The sequence below is a fragment of the Astyanax mexicanus genome, chromosome 13 (genome assembly GCF_023375975.1).
Source record: "Astyanax mexicanus isolate ESR-SI-001 chromosome 13, AstMex3_surface, whole genome shotgun sequence".
NCBI lineage: Eukaryota > Metazoa > Chordata > Actinopteri > Characiformes > Acestrorhamphidae > Astyanax > Astyanax mexicanus.
The window spans coordinates 33,659,347-33,676,888 of record NC_064420.1 but is presented as its reverse complement, the minus strand read 5'-3'; the positions used below and the strand labels follow the sequence as shown (position 1 = coordinate 33,676,888).

The following is a 17,542-nucleotide window of genomic DNA, read 5'->3' as shown; positions in this document are numbered from 1 at the left end:
CCAATTCAAACCTTTAAAAAGTTAAAGACTTTTCTTTGCCAGTGTTTTATGGCCAAGTTATAACATTTTTAACTTATTGGTAGTATGTCTTAGGCTAGCATTGTTAGCAATAAGTCGACAGGTTGATAAGAACTCATTATGCATTGTACAGTATTTTGTTCATCTAAACCCCATGAGTTGAGTAAGAGTAGAAGTTTAATAGTTAAATAGTATGGTGTGTACAATAACACAGCTAGGATAGTTGGTTAACTATGTTCAAAATGTGAAAAAAGAGGTTCCTAGGTTGTTGAACTGTCACTCAGTATTGTCTTCAGGGTTGGTCAGATTCTAGGAGCGGCCACAGAAGTGTCAAAAATGAATGGGAACCTGAAGAGTGCTTGTGTACATCAGTGATGTGAAAAGCTGTGAAGCTGTGTTTTACATGCCCATGAGCTGAGCTGGAGTTAACCTGTGAATTAGCAGTGCTAGTCATGGTTTTAATAATGGGCTAGGTTAGACCAGTTAGCTAGTTATCCAGATAGCATGAAGAATTGGCCCAAGTTTGGCTAATGTACAGCACCATCGGCTGAGACTCAGTATTTGCCATTTGAAATTAGTGCATATGTGATTTATACTTGGTAACCGTAGAGCTAGCACACGCGGTGCAGGCTAAATTCCTTATTATACTTGGCAGCCGGGGTGCACTTCACACCTTTAGCAATTAGCCTGGATGTAAGCCGAGCATTTGTGCCTGGAGCCGGTCTAAAGCAACTCAAGCTTTGCCTTGTGATATTTAAACTGTAAATAGCCAGAGTGATTTTTGCTATCTGGGTTACTTAGCTATAAATAAGCACTGAGTGAAAGAAACTTTTTTCTTGACATCAAATAATGCTATAGTTCATGCTAAAGCTCTTAAGCAAACAATGACAATATTTCTGTCTAAAATGCCTAGTAAATACTTGTGGCAGATGATTAGTATGAATATTCAAATTGGGATATTCACTACAAAATAAATGATAAACTATTTAAGACACTATAATTTAATTATAAAACCGTTTTGTCCACCAGACCAGCACAGGTCTGTGGTTGTGTCTGGTGCGGACCACTGGTTCAGACCAAGGGTTTTATGGAGGATCTTGCACGCTTACATAAGCAATTATCACTGCTCTGAAGCCCTGACCTCACTGCCTGACCTGCATGGTGTTAGTTTCAGTAAATGGCACGGCCCTGTGGGGCACCCCCCGGTGCTAATGTGGGACCTTGTGTAATCGGACACATGAAGCAGTGTTAGTTACGTTTGTTTGCACTGTACCGTCCACGTTAGAGGTGAGGTCAGTGAGAGGAAGCGACGACCTCTCCCTAATGCTCTCGCACCAGGAATGTCCGAGTCTCTTCTCTTCAAAAACGCAGCAGGATTTCAGCTCCTTATTAAGTCATCCTGAACAGCTCTGGGGTTTGGCCTCACATGCAGAGATGCACAGGACTGTGTGTAATTGTTTGGCAGGGAGATAGAGGAAAGAAGGGAAGCAGGCTTTTAAGACAGGCGGTGACAGGTATATAGACACTATTGTTCACAATTATTATTAGTATTTTCAAGATTGGAATTGCAGCAAAAAGGATACTACATATGTGATGTCTTACTGATTTAGAATATTTGGTATCTACAACGGTACAAACTGTACAATATATATTATGAACACTTCATGATAAATTTACATAGTGTTAATCCATGACTTTTGACACAATAATGTATACTGTGATAGGCCCCTGGGGTTAGGGGCGTGACCACTGTGACCCGGAAGGAGGAAGCACACAGAGATACACAGACACGGGGAGTAAATGAACTCAAAACATACCTTTATTGGCTTTTAACGCCCTCCACCACACCCAAAAACAAACTCAAATCATAGCTACAGAGCAGTGGGGCTCTAGAGTCTGTAGAGTTACTTCGTTTTTTACTTTTAGAGTCCGTGCAGCCTCAGCCCTCAGCTCCCCAGTGAAAGTCCTCCCTCTTGAGTGAGCTGAGGCTGAGTTTATATACACCTGTCCCAGCTGGCTGCTTAATCAGTCCTCATGCGGGCCAGCTGGGACACATAGGGCTGTGCGCTCTGGCGTGGGGCGGACCCCCAACTCCCCCGCCTCCTCACGCCACAATACATAATTATTGAGGGGTAGATTGAGGTTGAGTGGTTGGTTAGGTTGAAACTGAGGGGGTAGTAGGTAAAGTTTAGATTGATGTGTAGTTTAATTTTAGGTGTATGTTGAGAGGTGGCTAAAGTTTAAATTGAGATGAGGTTGAGAGAGGTTGGTTAGGTTTAGGTTGGAACTGAGGGGTAGTAGGTTAAAGTAAGGTTTAGGTTGAGGGTGGGTAAGGTTTAAATTGAGATTGAGGGGTGGGTTAGGGTTAGGTTGAGATTGAGGGGTAGTAGGTTAAGTTTAGGTTAAAATTAAGGGGAAGTAGGTTAAGTTTAGGTTACAATTAAGGGGAAGTAGGTCATGTTTGGTTTGGGTTAAGGGGTTTGTAAGGATTAGGTTGAGATTAATGGAAAGTAGGTTAAGTTTAGGTTAAAACTGAGGTAGTAGTAGGTTAAGTTTAGGTTTAGGTTGAAACTGATGTAGTAGTAGGTTAATTTTAGGTTTAGGTTAAAACTGAGGTAGTAGTAGGTCAGGTTTAGGTTGAGATTGAGGGGTAGTAGGTTAACTTCAGGTTTAGGTTGAGGAGTTGGTTTGGTTTAGGGTGAGATTGAGGGGTAGTAGGTTTAGTTTCAGGTTTAGGTTGAGGGGTTGGTTTGGTTTAGGGTGAGATTGAGGGGTAGTAGGTTTAGTTTCAGGTTTAGGTTGAGGGGTTGGTTTGGTTTAGGGTGAGATTGAGGGGTAGTAGGTTAACTTCAGGTTTAGGTTGAGGGGTTGGTTTGGTTTAGGGTGAGATTGAGGGGTAATAGGTTAACTTTAGGTTTAGGTTGAGGAGTTGGTTTGGTTTAGGGTGAGATTGAGGAGTAGTAGGTTAACTTCAGGTTTAGGTTGAGGAGTTGGTTTGGTTTAGGGTGAGATTGAGGGGTAGTAGGTTTAGTTTCAGGTTTAGGTTGAGGAGTTGATTGGTTTAGGGTGAGATTGAGGGGTAGTAGGTTTAGTTTCAGGTTTAGGTTGAGGGGTTGGTTTGGTTTAGGGTGAGATTGAGGGGTAGTAGGTTTAGTTTCAGGTTTAGGTTGAGGGGTTGGTTTGGTTTAGGGTGAGATTGAGGGGTAGTAGGTTAACTTCAGGTTTAGGTTGAGGGGTTGGTTTGGTTTAGGGTGAGATTGAGGGGTAATAGGTTAACTTTAGGTTTAGGTTGAGGAGTTGGTTTGGTTTAGGGTGAGATTGAGGAGTAGTAGGTTAACTTCAGGTTTAGGTTGAGGAGTTGGTTTGGTTTAGGGTGAGATTGAGGGGTAGTAGGTTAACTTCAGGTTTAGGTTGAGGAGTTGGTTTGGTTTAGGGTGAGATTGAGGGGTAGTAGGTTTAGTTTCAGGTTTAGGTTGAGGAGTTGGTTTGGTTTAGGGTGAGATTGAGGGGTAGTAGGTTTAGTTTCAGGTTTAAGTTGAGGGGTTGGTTTGGTTTAGGGTGAGATTGAGGGGTAGTAGGTTTAGTTTCAGGTTTAGGTTGAGGAGTTGGTTTGGTTTAGGGTGAGATTGAGGGGTAGTAGGTTTAGTTTCAGGTTTAGGTTGAGGGGTTGGTTTTGTTTAGGGTGAGATTGAGGGGTAGTAGGTTAACTTCAGGTTTAGGTTGAGGAGTTGGTTTGGTTAGGAGTGAGATTGAGGGGTAGTAGGTTTAGTTTCAGGTTTAGGTTGAGGGTTGGTTTGGTTTAGGGTGAGATTGAGGGGTAGTAGGTTAACTTTAGGTTTAGGTTGAGGTGAGTATAAGTAGTAACAAATGTCTCTGGAAACCAGGCTGGTACATTTTTTTAGATGTAGGATGATGGTAAAAAACACAGTTTTATTGCACACCTCACACATATCTTTTCAAAAGTAGTTTTTTTTAGGTACCCAATAAGGCTCCCAGACGACCCCTCAAACACACCTTGGTGACAGCTTTATTGTTTTTAAGAGTGTAGTGTATGAAATTGCTGCTTTGTTGGCTTGATAATAAACCAGCAAAGGCCCAAGCAGACCAGAGCCAAATCCAAAAGCCTACATGAGGGAGGCCCCTGGGTGCTGCAAACAGCTCATAACTACACGCAATCGTTTTCTAAGCTCTTCCAACAAGGACTTAGTCCTTTTCACATGCCAAAATAAATTCAGAAAGAGGCAAAGGCATAGAGCAGAGACAGCTGCTGAAGAACCCTCCCAGACCGCTACGCTGTTTCTACCACACTGAGAACAACGTTCATGAGCTTTTTTTAGAAAGTAGGCTGAAGACCGCATAAAAAAAAAGAAGAGGCCACTTAAAAATTAAAAAAGTTTCTTTAATTTTACCAAATTGAAAACCTCTGGAATATAATCAAGAGGAAGATGGATTATCACAAGCCATCAAACCAAGCTGAACTGCTTTAATCTTTGCACCAGCAGCTCAAGCAAAAAGTTATCTAAAAGCAGTGTGTAGAGGAGTGGTGGAGGAGAATATGCCAAGATGCATGAAAGCTGTGAATTAAACCAGGGTTATTCCTCCAAATATTGATTTCTGAACTCTTAAAACTTTATCAATATGAACTTGTTTTCTTTGTATTATTTGAGGTCTGAAAGCTCTGCATCTTTTTTTTGTATATTTCAGACATTTCTCATTTTCTGCAAATAAATGCTCTAAATGACAATATTTTTATTTGGAATTTGGGAGAAATGTTGTCCGTAGTTTATATAAAAAAAGTTAATTTTACTCAAACATTTACCTATAAATAGCAAAATCCGAGAAACTGATTCAGAAACTGAAGTGGTCTCTCAATTTTTTCGAAAGATGTACATCAAAGAACAACTTAAAATACTTAATACATGCATTAATTTTCGTTTTAACACACACGCATATATGTATATATATATATATACATTCAAAAAGACAAAGAAACCCGTGTAGGTATTTATAAAAATAACCATTTATTACAACATCTAGTTTAATGGAGATACCATACATCACATACATAATTCACAGAAAGTTGGGAGAGAAGATTGTCTTTGTGGATATATTGAAATCTGCTGTATAAGGGTAAAAAAAATAAAGTCATGAAAGCATTTCTTACAGATCATATGTTTACAAAAGACGTGGTGCTCAATATAGCAGTATAGCCGTGTCCCTGTGAGTCACATAAAGATGTTAGTCACTACACACTAACAATGAAGACAAAGAGAAAATAAAACTGATTATTCTTCAAATCTATTGAGCTCAAAGAGATCGATATACAATTTACAGGTATATATGAAACTATGTGAATCTGTGAATTTGAGAAAAATGATGATATACTTGTCGTGAGGCACTTAAGAGGTACATTTTTTGTCTTGTTTGATATAATCTTTATAATTACTTAAGTATATTTCAAATCATTCGACACATAATATTAAATTAGAACATTTAGAATAGCCTTTGTACAAATAAGTTATGATATATATCTTCCAAGGTGGATAAAAATGGTCCCCTGGTTTTAACCAGTAATAAAAACTGACTTTTGTGTTATTGTGAGAACAGAATCACACAGGAGGTAGAGTTGCAGCTGTCATAACAAAGAGTGGGACTGAAGTAGGCTGAAAAGAATAGTTTGGTGAAAAATAAAAAAATTAACATGATTTAATAGACCTGTAGTTTATGAGCTCTGCTGCTTTAGTACAGAAAATAAGATGAAAAGCTAACATTGCTAACAAACAGTGGATTTGGACTGTTAATAATTTCCAATGTATTGGTACATGCCCCAAAAATACATTTTGTATATTAATTTTAGTCTATTACTAGAAAAAATAACTTTGCATAGCACGACAGTGAATCCATCTTGAGTAACTTGAGTAACCAGCTTTTGGCCCAACCCTATATTTCATTTGTACACCTTCCTCTTGGAAATAAGGTACAATGCAGTAAAAAAAAGTGATGAACTCCTCCTTCTAAGAAATGGGTCGACAAAATAAATAAATAAATACATAAATAAAAGCTACTAGCGGTGCTCCGTAGGCGCCCCTGCAGATTTAAAACGCTTGGGAACCTCACTGCTGGACTTTAATTAAAGTGGCAGTCTGTATTATTTTGTTTCTAAGCTGAAATCTAAGCATTTCTGAGTGAAGAAGTGATCAAATATTGTGTTTAATAACAGGAACAGTGTGCTGGAACGACCTTTCCTGCTAAGCCTAATACATTCATTCTAAAAACTGGGGTGTCGGGTCATTTTTCACAAGAGTTCTTCTGGCCACGTCACGTCACGTCTTTATGTACTTGTGTCAAATACACAGCCTTTAAAAGAGGATCCAGCTCAGTTTTACTGAATGTGAGCGGCTGGTGGAGCAATGGAGACTTCCGAAGAGGAAACTCAGAGCATAGTAGCACATTCACTCATAATAAAATCAAAGTGAGTAGTTAAAGTGAAGATTCTGACTGAGCACTTTTTTTCTCTCTCTTTCTGACTGAACATAACCTGGATTCGGATTCATCCCCTCTGAAAGGACACCGCATCACACCCGCCCAGTTTAAAATTAATCCTCCACATGCTCTGTGCAATTACCCATTCTCACCAGAGAGGGCCCTAAATCCCAAAACTGACGCACATTAGGGGGTAATGAGAAAATGACTTATATTCATCCATCCCTAATTCCTCAGTGATGGGGAGCTGAAGTCCTAGCTTCTAGCTTGTAGTTCAAATGTTTCCATTCCACCTTAAATGAAGCAGCAGCCTCAGGTATCAGAATATAACTGCTGCACCATTTAAGTTGGAAAGGTAATTCAGCTTGCTAGCTAGTTAGCTACGGAGATGTTCTGCTAGCGCCTTTTTATGCTTGTTGTGAAGAAAATGCCGGTAATAGATTAAAACTACATTAAATTAAAATAATACAATGGTTTTCATGTTTTTAACACAGAACATAAGATGTTATATATAGATTTTTTTTATCCCGCTTTTCTCCCAAATTCTCCACTTAGCTGCTCCGCTGTACACCACTTATAAATAGCATTGCTCCAACACCAGGAGGGCGAAGACTAGCACATGCCTCCTCTGATACAAGTGTAGTCAGCCACCGCTTCTTTTCACACTGCTGCTGATGTAGCATTTCCGAGTAGCATCACAGCATGCTCGGTGGAAAGAGCAGCAACTCCGTTCTGATACATCAGCTCACTGTCGCCTCGTACTGAGCGACATCACCCTTTGAGTGATGTGAGGGGAGAGCGCCGTCTACCCACCCAGAGAGAGAGCAAGGCCAATTGTGCTTTCTCTGACTCCAGCAGTGACTATGGCAAGCTGGATGACTGGGATTCAAACCAGAAATCTCCTGACTGGACCACTTGACGTGCCCAATGACATGATTAACAATATTGTCCTAACATCCCAAACATATCTTGGCCTTTTCTTCTGCACAAGCTTTAATTTATAAATCATGTACATCTGATTTTTCACTGAACTATTTATTTATTATTTTTTTTTATCTTCTGTGGATTTATCTCATTTTAGATGTAAATATCTATAATCATGGAATGTAGTCGCCAGAACCCAGAATTCACAGTCCTTACATACTGCAGAGTTTGTTTTGCCCTTTATAATTGAATGACAGTCTCTCTATTAGAAGCAAAGAAAGCAAAAGCTGTTCTGCCTCTTTATGTGAACATGAAGCTTCTGCTACAATACTGGGAGTTCACGTCTCTGCCTCGTGGCGTTGCAGGTGCTCGACTGACTGATGAGGACATAACCGATGAGGGCTGCGCCGCTTAGGGGCCTCTATCTACGCTGATAATTGCAAATTATTGTATTGCGAATGCCTTTCTCAAAATTAGTATTGCTACCATTTCTTTCTCCAACAGCAATGCTATTATATACCCTGTAACTTCTCATCCTAATACAGGTCTGTCCAAATGTTCCTGTCTGCTAATGGCAAAGAGACCACTAAAAAAATTATGAGTTTCTTTGATTTAGCTGAATTGAAAACCTCTGGAATATAATCAAGAGGAAGATGGATGATCACAAGCAATCAAAACAAGCTGAACTATTTGAATTTTTGCTCCAGGAGTGGCATAGAGTTATCCAAAAGCAGTGTGTAAGACTGATGGAGGAGAACATGCATGAACACTGTGATTAAAAAACAGGGTCTTTGCATTATTTGAGGTCTGAAAGCTCTGCATCTTATTTGTTATTTCAGCCATTTCTCATTTTCTGCAAATAAATGCTCTAAATTACAATATTTTTATTCAGAATTTGGGAGAAATGTTGTCCGCAGTTTATAGAATAAAACAACAGTGTTGCTTTCTAAAACGCACTGTTTTCTCTACTTTTCTTTTATTCTTTTATTCATACTGTATATTGTAGTACAAACCCAACTGTACTCAATAAAATTGAAGTTTTTGTGCGTAAAGCCCAACTATTGCAATAAGTGGTTACAGTATGAACATGGAGAGTTATTTCATTAACAAAGAGACCACTCACTGGTTGAAATATGATTGGAGGTCCTTACTTTCTGAATGGAGCCTATTCATTTAACATGAAGTGTCACACCACAAGTGGAGCAGGTTTGATAATATTATGGCGATAGTGGGGAAGGCCAAAGTTCTTGTAGGCAAGGCTGTTTTTAATGAGGTCAATTTTTGCATTGGTGCTAGAAAGTTATTTCTAGTCACCCAAGACCAGGCTCCAAACTCTATGAATGTGAAGAAATTCAGAGGAAAGCGCAGAGCCTCAGCTCTGATACATCTGCTAATACTCAATATACAGTGTTCATAAACTTTTTAATCAATTCATTTTGTTTGTTTTTTCATGAAATTTTCATGCCTTTAAGGCAAATTTTCATGACCATACGATATTTAAATCATCAGTGCAGACATGGACAATAAAACCAAAAATCAACTAAAACTGTAATCAAAATTTATTATAGGAGGGCTAAAATGAATCTAATAAAAATGTTGATGCACAATATTTAATTATAATGTGTGTCAGATCCTTAGGTCCCCATTGTGTAGGGCTAAATTACTGAATTAACTCTGAGCTGATGTATTTGTTAGCTCAAAAATAGATTTTCTCTGTCGATAAACGGAAACACAATGATTTGCAATGATTTGACCAACTTCCATGACTTTTCTAAAACCTTCTGGGTATTTTTATTTTACAAAACTTTTACAAAACTCAGGCCTGAATAAATTCCATGACTTTTCCAGGTTTTTAATGACTGTATGAACCCTGAAGTAATGTGGGGAGAAAATGCCACTTAACCACCCCTGAGAAAGCAAGGCCAATTGTGCTTTCTTGGCTGCCAACAGCAAACAGTATGATCAAAAACGTGTAAAATTTAAAAATTATCCCTACTAATGCTACTACTGTGTAAATATTCTACATTGCGCTTTCCCATTTCAACCAGTGACTGTTCTTCTCTTTTAAAATATCTCTGGAAAAGATATTGATAAATCCCCCTCGATATGGAGATCTGAGCAAACACGGTAGCCTGAACAAGCAAAAAAACACTTTTACACTTTTACAACAGAATTTTTCTGATCTCTTCAGTTATGCTGTTAAAACAGTAAATTGACCTTCCACGTTAAGTATTTTGATCTCTCCCCATTCATAGAGATTGCGTGACTGGAAATAACTGCCCAGTGGCAGTTTTAATGCAGGGGATTTTAATGCATTTTTGGATCCATTCTCTTGAACTATTTCATAGAATATCCACTGCTGGAAATTTTTATTTGGTGAATTTGATGAATTTGTGGCCATCAGTGAATTCTTCATTTTGACACAGTATTTATCTTCAGCTCCAACAATGGCACATTCTGGTGAACGGTCGGGGGAATATTTCATCCTAATGATCTGTTTGTCCTTTCCCAGTTTCTCAGCTCTGTTTTCAAAGTAATTCTCCAATAATCCAAAAAATGTGGATGAATCCATTTGGCTGGAGCTCGCGTCTGGATTCCAGAGCATTCTCAATCTCTGTTTGATTGCAAACAGTGCCGTCTGCCCTCCTGGTGCAGGCCTTGTTCTCCAGCAGTCTGAAGCTGTTCTTCTAGTCAGCTGTCTGCCTGTTTGCCACATTCTCACAGCTTATTCCTGAATACCACCCAAAACACACAGACACACACACATATTCACACACATTCCTGTACCACCTTTTATGTTCACAGTATTAAGCTCGTGTCTTGTGATGTGATGTCTGCTCTTTTCTGCACACCGGTCAGCCACCATAAAGTTATGGGCACCATCAGGGTCAATGATGTGACACTGAGGGGTTAAACATGGGCCCCAGTTGGATTTTGGCCCAATCCCATTTCACCCTAAGGCCCTGTCCCGATTCTTGTTAGGCTAAGGGCTAGTTAGATCTTCATATGGAGATTTTTTATGAGAATGACAGGTAAGATGGCAACACAAAGTGACGCTTAGCACTTTTTTTTTTTTTTTTACCAGAGTTTAATGTGTAGTTTCAGTGTTTTATGGTCAAGAGTTATTTGTAGTCAGACAAGACCAGGCTCCAATCTCTATGAATGTGGAAAACGCAAAATAGTCTAAACTAAAGAAAAAAGGACCATTTTAAAAACATACTTCGAATCACTAATTAGTTTAATTTTCTACCCAATTTGGAATTGCTGTCACAAAGCAGGTTGGCTCCATGCAGGTTTATTCCATTGGTGCATATTACATTTTGAACCTGCTATGTGTGTGCCTCAGAAGAAATAAAAAAAAAATCATTAGACCATCAGTCAGTACATTCTCAGTTGACCTTGCTCATCATCCAGGTGTTTTTGCCCAAAGAACTGAAGGTTCAATTAGCAGGGTAAGAGCACAGTTTTGCTCAAAATATTACAACGCACACAACATTATGGGTGACATACCAACGTTCAAAATAGGACAAATTGTTGGTGCACGTCTTGCTGGCGCATCTGTAACCAAGACAGCAAGTCTTTGTGATGTATCAAGAGCCACGGGATCCAGGGTTATGTCAGCATACCACCAATAAGGATGAACCACATCCAACAGGATTAACTGTGGACCTGTGGACGAGGAAGCTGTCTGAAAGGAACAAAAAACATAAAACCACGGCTGCCCAAATCACTGCAGAAGTCCTTTTTCTACCAGAACTGTCAGTCGGGACAATAAATTATTGTGGTCCAAAACCAGGTGTTTCAGTTTCATTGTCCGACCCCTGTATTTTCTCCATTGTGAAAGTTGGTGGGCGAACATTTTCCTGAAGATGCTGGTCTATATCTGTAGGATTTTATGCATTTCACTGATGCCATATGATTAAATCATTGCAGGAATGAGTAGATGTACAGGTGTACATGATCTTGTTTCATTGTTACATTCTTTAGTGTCCAGTACATTAATAACAGTCTTGCTCCGATCCCAGACCACCACACATTGAGGATTCTTCACTGAAGAATGAAGACAAAAAAAAAATGGTGAAGTCCCTCTGGTTTCCTATAGTTGTGGCTTTGTTCAGCTCTTCTCACTGTTGCCTTCAGTAGACTGTGCTTTAGAAAGTGTTTGTAGGCCTTTCTTGGGGACATTGCTGCAAATTGTATGTAAGTAACAGAATGCTAGAAGGTCTGGAGTTTGATATTGACAAGGTGTTTCCATGTGTGTTTATGTCCTCATGCTTCGACTCCTGATTACATTCAAAAGTTTGAAATCACTGTTTTTAACATTATGAAGACATATTTTGTTGCAGACACTATATAAATAAATATTTTTAATTTCTGAGCTTCAAAATAAAATGATTAGCAGAGCTGGAAGTGATTCCTTAATAACTTAGTAACAAAGATCAATAATATGTCAATAATTAAGTTATAATAAAAACATAACACCTAATGCTTTGTATTTGAACAGTGTTGCTTAAATCTTCAGGCAATATCCTGATAGAAAATTGCATTATTCACAATTAATAGTTACAAATAATAGAAAAATAATTCACAAATAATACTGGATCAGGAGATTGCCGGTTCGAATCCTGTTCATGTAGCTTGCCATTGGCTATCGAAGCCCTCTGAGAGAGAGCGCAATCGGCCTTGCTCTCTCTCTGGGTGGGTAGATGGCACTCTCTCCCCACATTATTTCAAAGGGTGATGTCGATCAGTACAAGACGTCTGTGAGCTGATGTATCAAAACTGAGATGCTGCGCTTTCCTCTGAGAGCGCTGTGATGCTTCTCTTCAATGCTGCATCAGCAGCCATTTAAAAAGGGTAAGGCCCTGGCTGACTTCACATGTATTGGAGGAGGCATGCGCTAGTCTTCACCCTTCTGGTGTTGGGGCATCACTAGTGATAGGGGGAGTCCTAATGAGTGAGTTGGGTAATTGGCCTTGTAAATTGGGGACAAATTGGGGAAAAAATTAGAAAAAAAAGAAAAAAAGAAGGAGAGTGGGAAGGGGGGTGGGTTTCAGATGGGGATTGAAAATATTAAAATATTTAAAATATTTTGTCGACCCACTAATTTTGGTCTTTTGTTTTTTTTAAAAGAGGTTTGTGCTGTCCTGGTAAATAAATGCAAAACAGGACAGATGGATTAAAAGCAATTTCCTATTTCATATGTAAAGTCAGACATTAGATAGAAAGCGGTTTCTAATTTTTCAAAATTCATATTTGCAAATAAAATTGGATAATGGGTTTTCAAAAAAAAGCTTTACAAAAGAAATATTTAACTTTTTTAACTTTCAATGGAAAGCAATGCAAAAAAAGAGAATTTTTATTGGTCCATCAAGAAATTCTGACATGGGGCATATGAGAGTTTGTATGTTCAAATTATGTAGTAAACTAAAAATCAACAAAAATGAAGATTGCTTTTTATTGGATGGCATATACGGTAATTTTTAATATTTTTTTTATGATTTTAGAAGTTACTTCCTAATATCACAACTGTGGTAACTAATAAAACAAGTGATTCCAAACTTTTAAATATTAATTTGTGTACGTGAGACAATATTTTTGATTGACTTTGCCCACAGCTTCTGTCCCTGGTTATTATGAGTTATTATGAGTCAGTTTTGGATGTTTCGGGGATGTAGTGTGATGGAAATGGTGATGGATTTGATGGATTGTGGTGGTATACCCGTGTATTTCTGGACAGTAGTTTCCTGTGTGTGTAGAGTGGCCTGTGTGTGTACCAGTCAGTAGATGCTGTCCTTGGTAGTGGTGGAGGTGTGTGTGACGGTGGAGTCGTCGGGTAAAGATCCCCTGCGTGGTGAAGGTACTCTACAGCGCAGCAGAGCCAGCAGCTCCCGTGACACACTGCTGGAGAAGGCTGTGTAGATCCAGGGGTTCGTGCAGGAGTTCAGGCTGGCCAGCAGCATCAGGATGGTAAATGCTACTCCTGCAGCACAGACAAAAAAAAAAACAGGACACAATCACAGGAAACTCATTATTTGCATTTGTTATATATTGTTATTTTTAAGAGTGAAGGAGTAGTTTGGTGTATGTGAACTGAGAATAAAGATCTAGCCAGCCATGAGGAGACCAGTGTTGTTATCCAGTACCCTATCCAGCCACAACACATGATTGTTTTCACAAGAATTGTGTTTTTTTGTAATGTTTACATAACACAATGTCTTGTCTTGTAATTGTGAATGTATCAGTCTTGGTTTGCAACACTGTCTGGTCTCAGAACTAAAGTTTGCACACAACAAAAAAAAAAGCAGAGTAATTTTGAAATATTTAGTTAGAATTTTTATATAATTGTATCCATTCCAGCATTTTGACCCTACATACATACAAAGATGTAATGGGAGCAATTCCAGGCCAGTAATGTAAAAAAAAAAAGAGTAAAAGATCTCGAGTTTGTCAACAAATGCGTAAGAAACTGATTAAATTAAGTAGTGTTCCAGATTTTTTTTTTATTACATAAACTACAATCTAGTCTGTTATTAGCAATAAGACCAAAGGCCTGCATAAGCATTAATGCAGAAATGTACATTGGAATCTCATAGCAACATTCTGTCTTCCAGATGTCTATGCATTTTTCAACAAGACCATTCAAAATCACATGCTACATTTGTTTCACAGGCATGGTTTCAGGTACTGGAGCATTTAATTGTTTGGTATCTTCAGTAACCAGAACATACAAAGTACCAGCCAAAAGTTTGGACACACCTTATCATTCAAAATGTTTCTTTTTTTCTTGGAACATAAGAAATCATTAATAAACTTAATAGTGCTAGGTCCTGTCTGGATGGGATTAGTTTCTTAGAGGGTCCTGGAGTAATTTTTTCTTTATTGGGCGGTCCTCTGTGATTTTATTCTCGTCCGGAACGACCATATATGTGTTTGGTCACCTCGTGTTTAATAAAATAGCTATTTGTCCACTGATACGCGGCATAATTATACTTTGGGCGCACAATTCCATGGAGATCCAAGTAAGCACAACAGTGGAGTGGAAATGGAGGAGCTACTGAACGCGATGTTTTTTCAATTGCAGTCCAGATGCAAGAATTTTATCACTGATTAGAAGTGTGTAACTAATCCCGTCTGGATAGGGCTTTTAACAAACCAAAATACCCTGTGAAGCATTTAGGTGGCTCTTATTTGAGGTGCTGTTAACATGCGCTTTCTGAAGCTGGTTATCCTGTGCAACAGAGGTAACTCTTGGTCTTTCGGTGGGCGGTCCTAATGTGAGCCGGTTTTATCCGGTTTTATTAACACTTTTAATGGTCATTGCGACTGCACTTGAGGGTACTTTTAAAATTCTTGAAATTTTTCAGATTTGACTGACCTTCATTTCTTTAATTATTTTTTCTTTACTTAGTTGAGTAGTTCTTGACATAATATGGAACATTTACCTCATAAAGCTGACTGAGAAAATCCAGACAAGATGTGCAAAGATGACATCTAAGCAAGAGGTGCTACTTTTAAGAATTTAAAATATATAACATATTCTGCAATGACTTTTGACTTGTTATGAGAAGGAACTACAACATTACGTAGTACCAGACCAAAATCCTATAAAAAAAAACTGTCAACATATTTTAAAATTGTATTCATTTTCCTTCTACAGTGGATATCAGTGAGAAATAAGCAATACAAGTGGTTCCATGCTGATTTAAATCTCTCCAAGCAGACTATAGAACTTGTCTTGTTGCCATGCTTAACCTCGATTGGTGTTTATGCTCTCATTGGCTGGTGCTTGTTGCTCCCCTCAATGTTAGTCACAACCGGGTCGCACCATTTTTCACACTATGTGATCTGGACTGCATGACAGGTTCAGACATTTAGCCGGCTAGATATATTTCTGGCATCACTGAGGCATCAGCGATCTCCTGGCATGCTTTTGGGTTGCTCATTTGATCTTACACAAATATTGATCAAGTTCTCGCTGCTAATGCCAATCTGCTCTGATCTGAGGGAAGAAGATTTTACTAAGAATAAACTGAGCAGTCCAAATGGTGCAGTGAATCACAACCATGATACATTTAAACTGGTTAACTTTGTTTGCTGATATTGCTGTGTCATGTCTTAGCCCTGTCTCATGTCTCTGTGTGTTTTCCTCACGTGACCTGTGCTCCCCTGTGTCTCCTGTCTCAGTACTTTTCCACCTGTGTCTCATTTGTAGCTCCGCCCCTTCCCCAGGTGTTTCTAATTATAGTGTGTTTTATGTTACTATGAATAGCCCTCCTCTGCCACCTTGTCCTCCGTCGGTCTTTGCACCTTCCCCTGTTGTTTCGTCTCTCTCTGTGTTTCATAGTTTCTCAGTGTTTCATAGCCTCTGTTCTTCACGTCGTAGTTTCTATGTTTATCACTTGTTCATGTTTCTAGTTTCTTGTTTATTTCCGTCTTCCTTGGCTCCTTGTAGATACCCCTGCTTTGTGTTTATTAGTTTATTCCCTTGTATATATTTCCCTAGCCCTGTTAGTTTATTTCTAGTATATCTTGTTTGTTTAGGTTTATGTTATTTTGTTTCACTGTTTATTTTGGTTATTGGTTTATTATCTTTGTTACGCATTTTCTTGTTTCTTTGTTTATTTGTTATTTATTTAATAAATTATTTATTTATTTCGCCCTTACCTGCACTTGTGTCCGCTTTCCTCGTCACCCTGCTTGGGTCATTCTTGACATGCTGATATCTTCAATATAGAGATTTGAAGTCCGAAAAGTGAATGGATTCGTTTTATTTGTCATTTATTTGTCAAATTGCCAGATTCCATCCACATCCACATTTGCACATCCAAACACTGGTGGCCATGGCACTGTTTTATAACCACCTTACTCAGTCCTGAATAATTCAGATATGTTCTAATACTAAGTGGGAACAGCATTACGTATATAGGCATTAAAGACAGTGGGCCAGCTGACTGAATTTTTTTTTTATTCATCCCTGATGTATTAGGTCACTAGTGCAACATGAGAACTTGGCCATAAGGTACCATTCATGCTTCCAGCTCAGAGAACATTTGTTTAGGGATGCGCTGGTTACTTGGCGACCAGCAGGTCAAACTGTGGAAAGAGAGTTCATGTTAATTTAGAGGCATAAATACTGCCCACAGACAAAGAGATGACAATACACAATGAGGTGGAGTTGGAGCTACAGCTGGCACTGTAAGTACAGCTCTAGAAAAAAATAAGAGACCACTTAAAAATGATGAGTTTCTTTGATTTTACCAAATTAAAAAACTAAAAATATAATCAAGAGGAAATTGCATGATCACAAGTCATGAAACCAAGCTGAACTGCTTGAATTTTTGCACCAGGAGTGGCATAAAGTTATCCAAAAGCAGTGTGTAAGAACATGCCAAGATGCATGAAAACTGGAGCAGCATTAGCATTACCCGCCAACAGTGTTAAGCGCTAGCTCCTTGGCCGTTCAGAGGTATTATCGGCCTGTAGCCTGCTGCCAAACCTGGCTAGCACTGTTGGAGCAGTATTAGCATTAGCCACTAACCGTGCTAAGCGCTAGCTTTTTGGCCGTTCAGAGGTGAGTATTATTGGCCTGTAGTCTGCTGCTAACCCCGGCTAGTAGCTGATGGAGCAGCATTAGCATTACCTGCTTGCTGTTAGCTGCTGATGCTAATGCTCCAACTTTAATTGCAATCTGGAAATCTAAGCTTACTGTTAATAAACGGAAGCGCTTTACTCACCTAAATAAATAGTTTTCAGAAGGGAAATCTGTGTATATTCAAATCCAGCGCTCATTTGACTTTTACAGTTTTGTTTACTTAACTTTTGTTTAGCTTAACTAATAAAGTCACATCATGCACTTTATAATATGGTGCACCCTATGTATGAAAACAGACCAGAAAATAGACATTTATTGATAGTGCGCCTTATAATACGGTGCACCTTATAATTCGAAAAATACAGTAATTATCTAAAGTTACTTTGTTTTAATATTTCTGAATTCTAAAGTTTAAACAAGCAAAAAAAATCCCCACTTTGCAGTGTGCTTTTAAATATTTGGACATTTTTGTATGTCTGGAAAATATGAAATCTACCATAAAAATCCCAACACGAGCGTGTC

General features: G+C 38.7%; 1 protein-coding gene across 2 annotated transcripts in view; it reads right to left on the bottom strand.

Annotated features, from left to right (window-relative positions):
* Positions 1-10,485: 10,485 nt before the first annotated feature.
* Positions 10,486-17,542, bottom strand: part of avpr2ab (arginine vasopressin receptor 2a, duplicate b) — a 58,212-nt gene continuing 51,155 nt past the window's right edge. Inside the window, exon 6 of one of the 2 annotated variants that reach the window (XM_007249951.4) lies at positions 10,486-13,408. In XM_007249951.4, the coding sequence (XP_007250013.3) occupies positions 13,206-13,408 (203 nt within the window). In that variant the 3' untranslated portion in view covers positions 10,486-13,205. Of the gene's footprint in view, positions 13,409-16,376; positions 16,522-17,542 lie in introns of those variants that run through there. The other variant, XM_022677379.2, reaches the window with a different exon arrangement.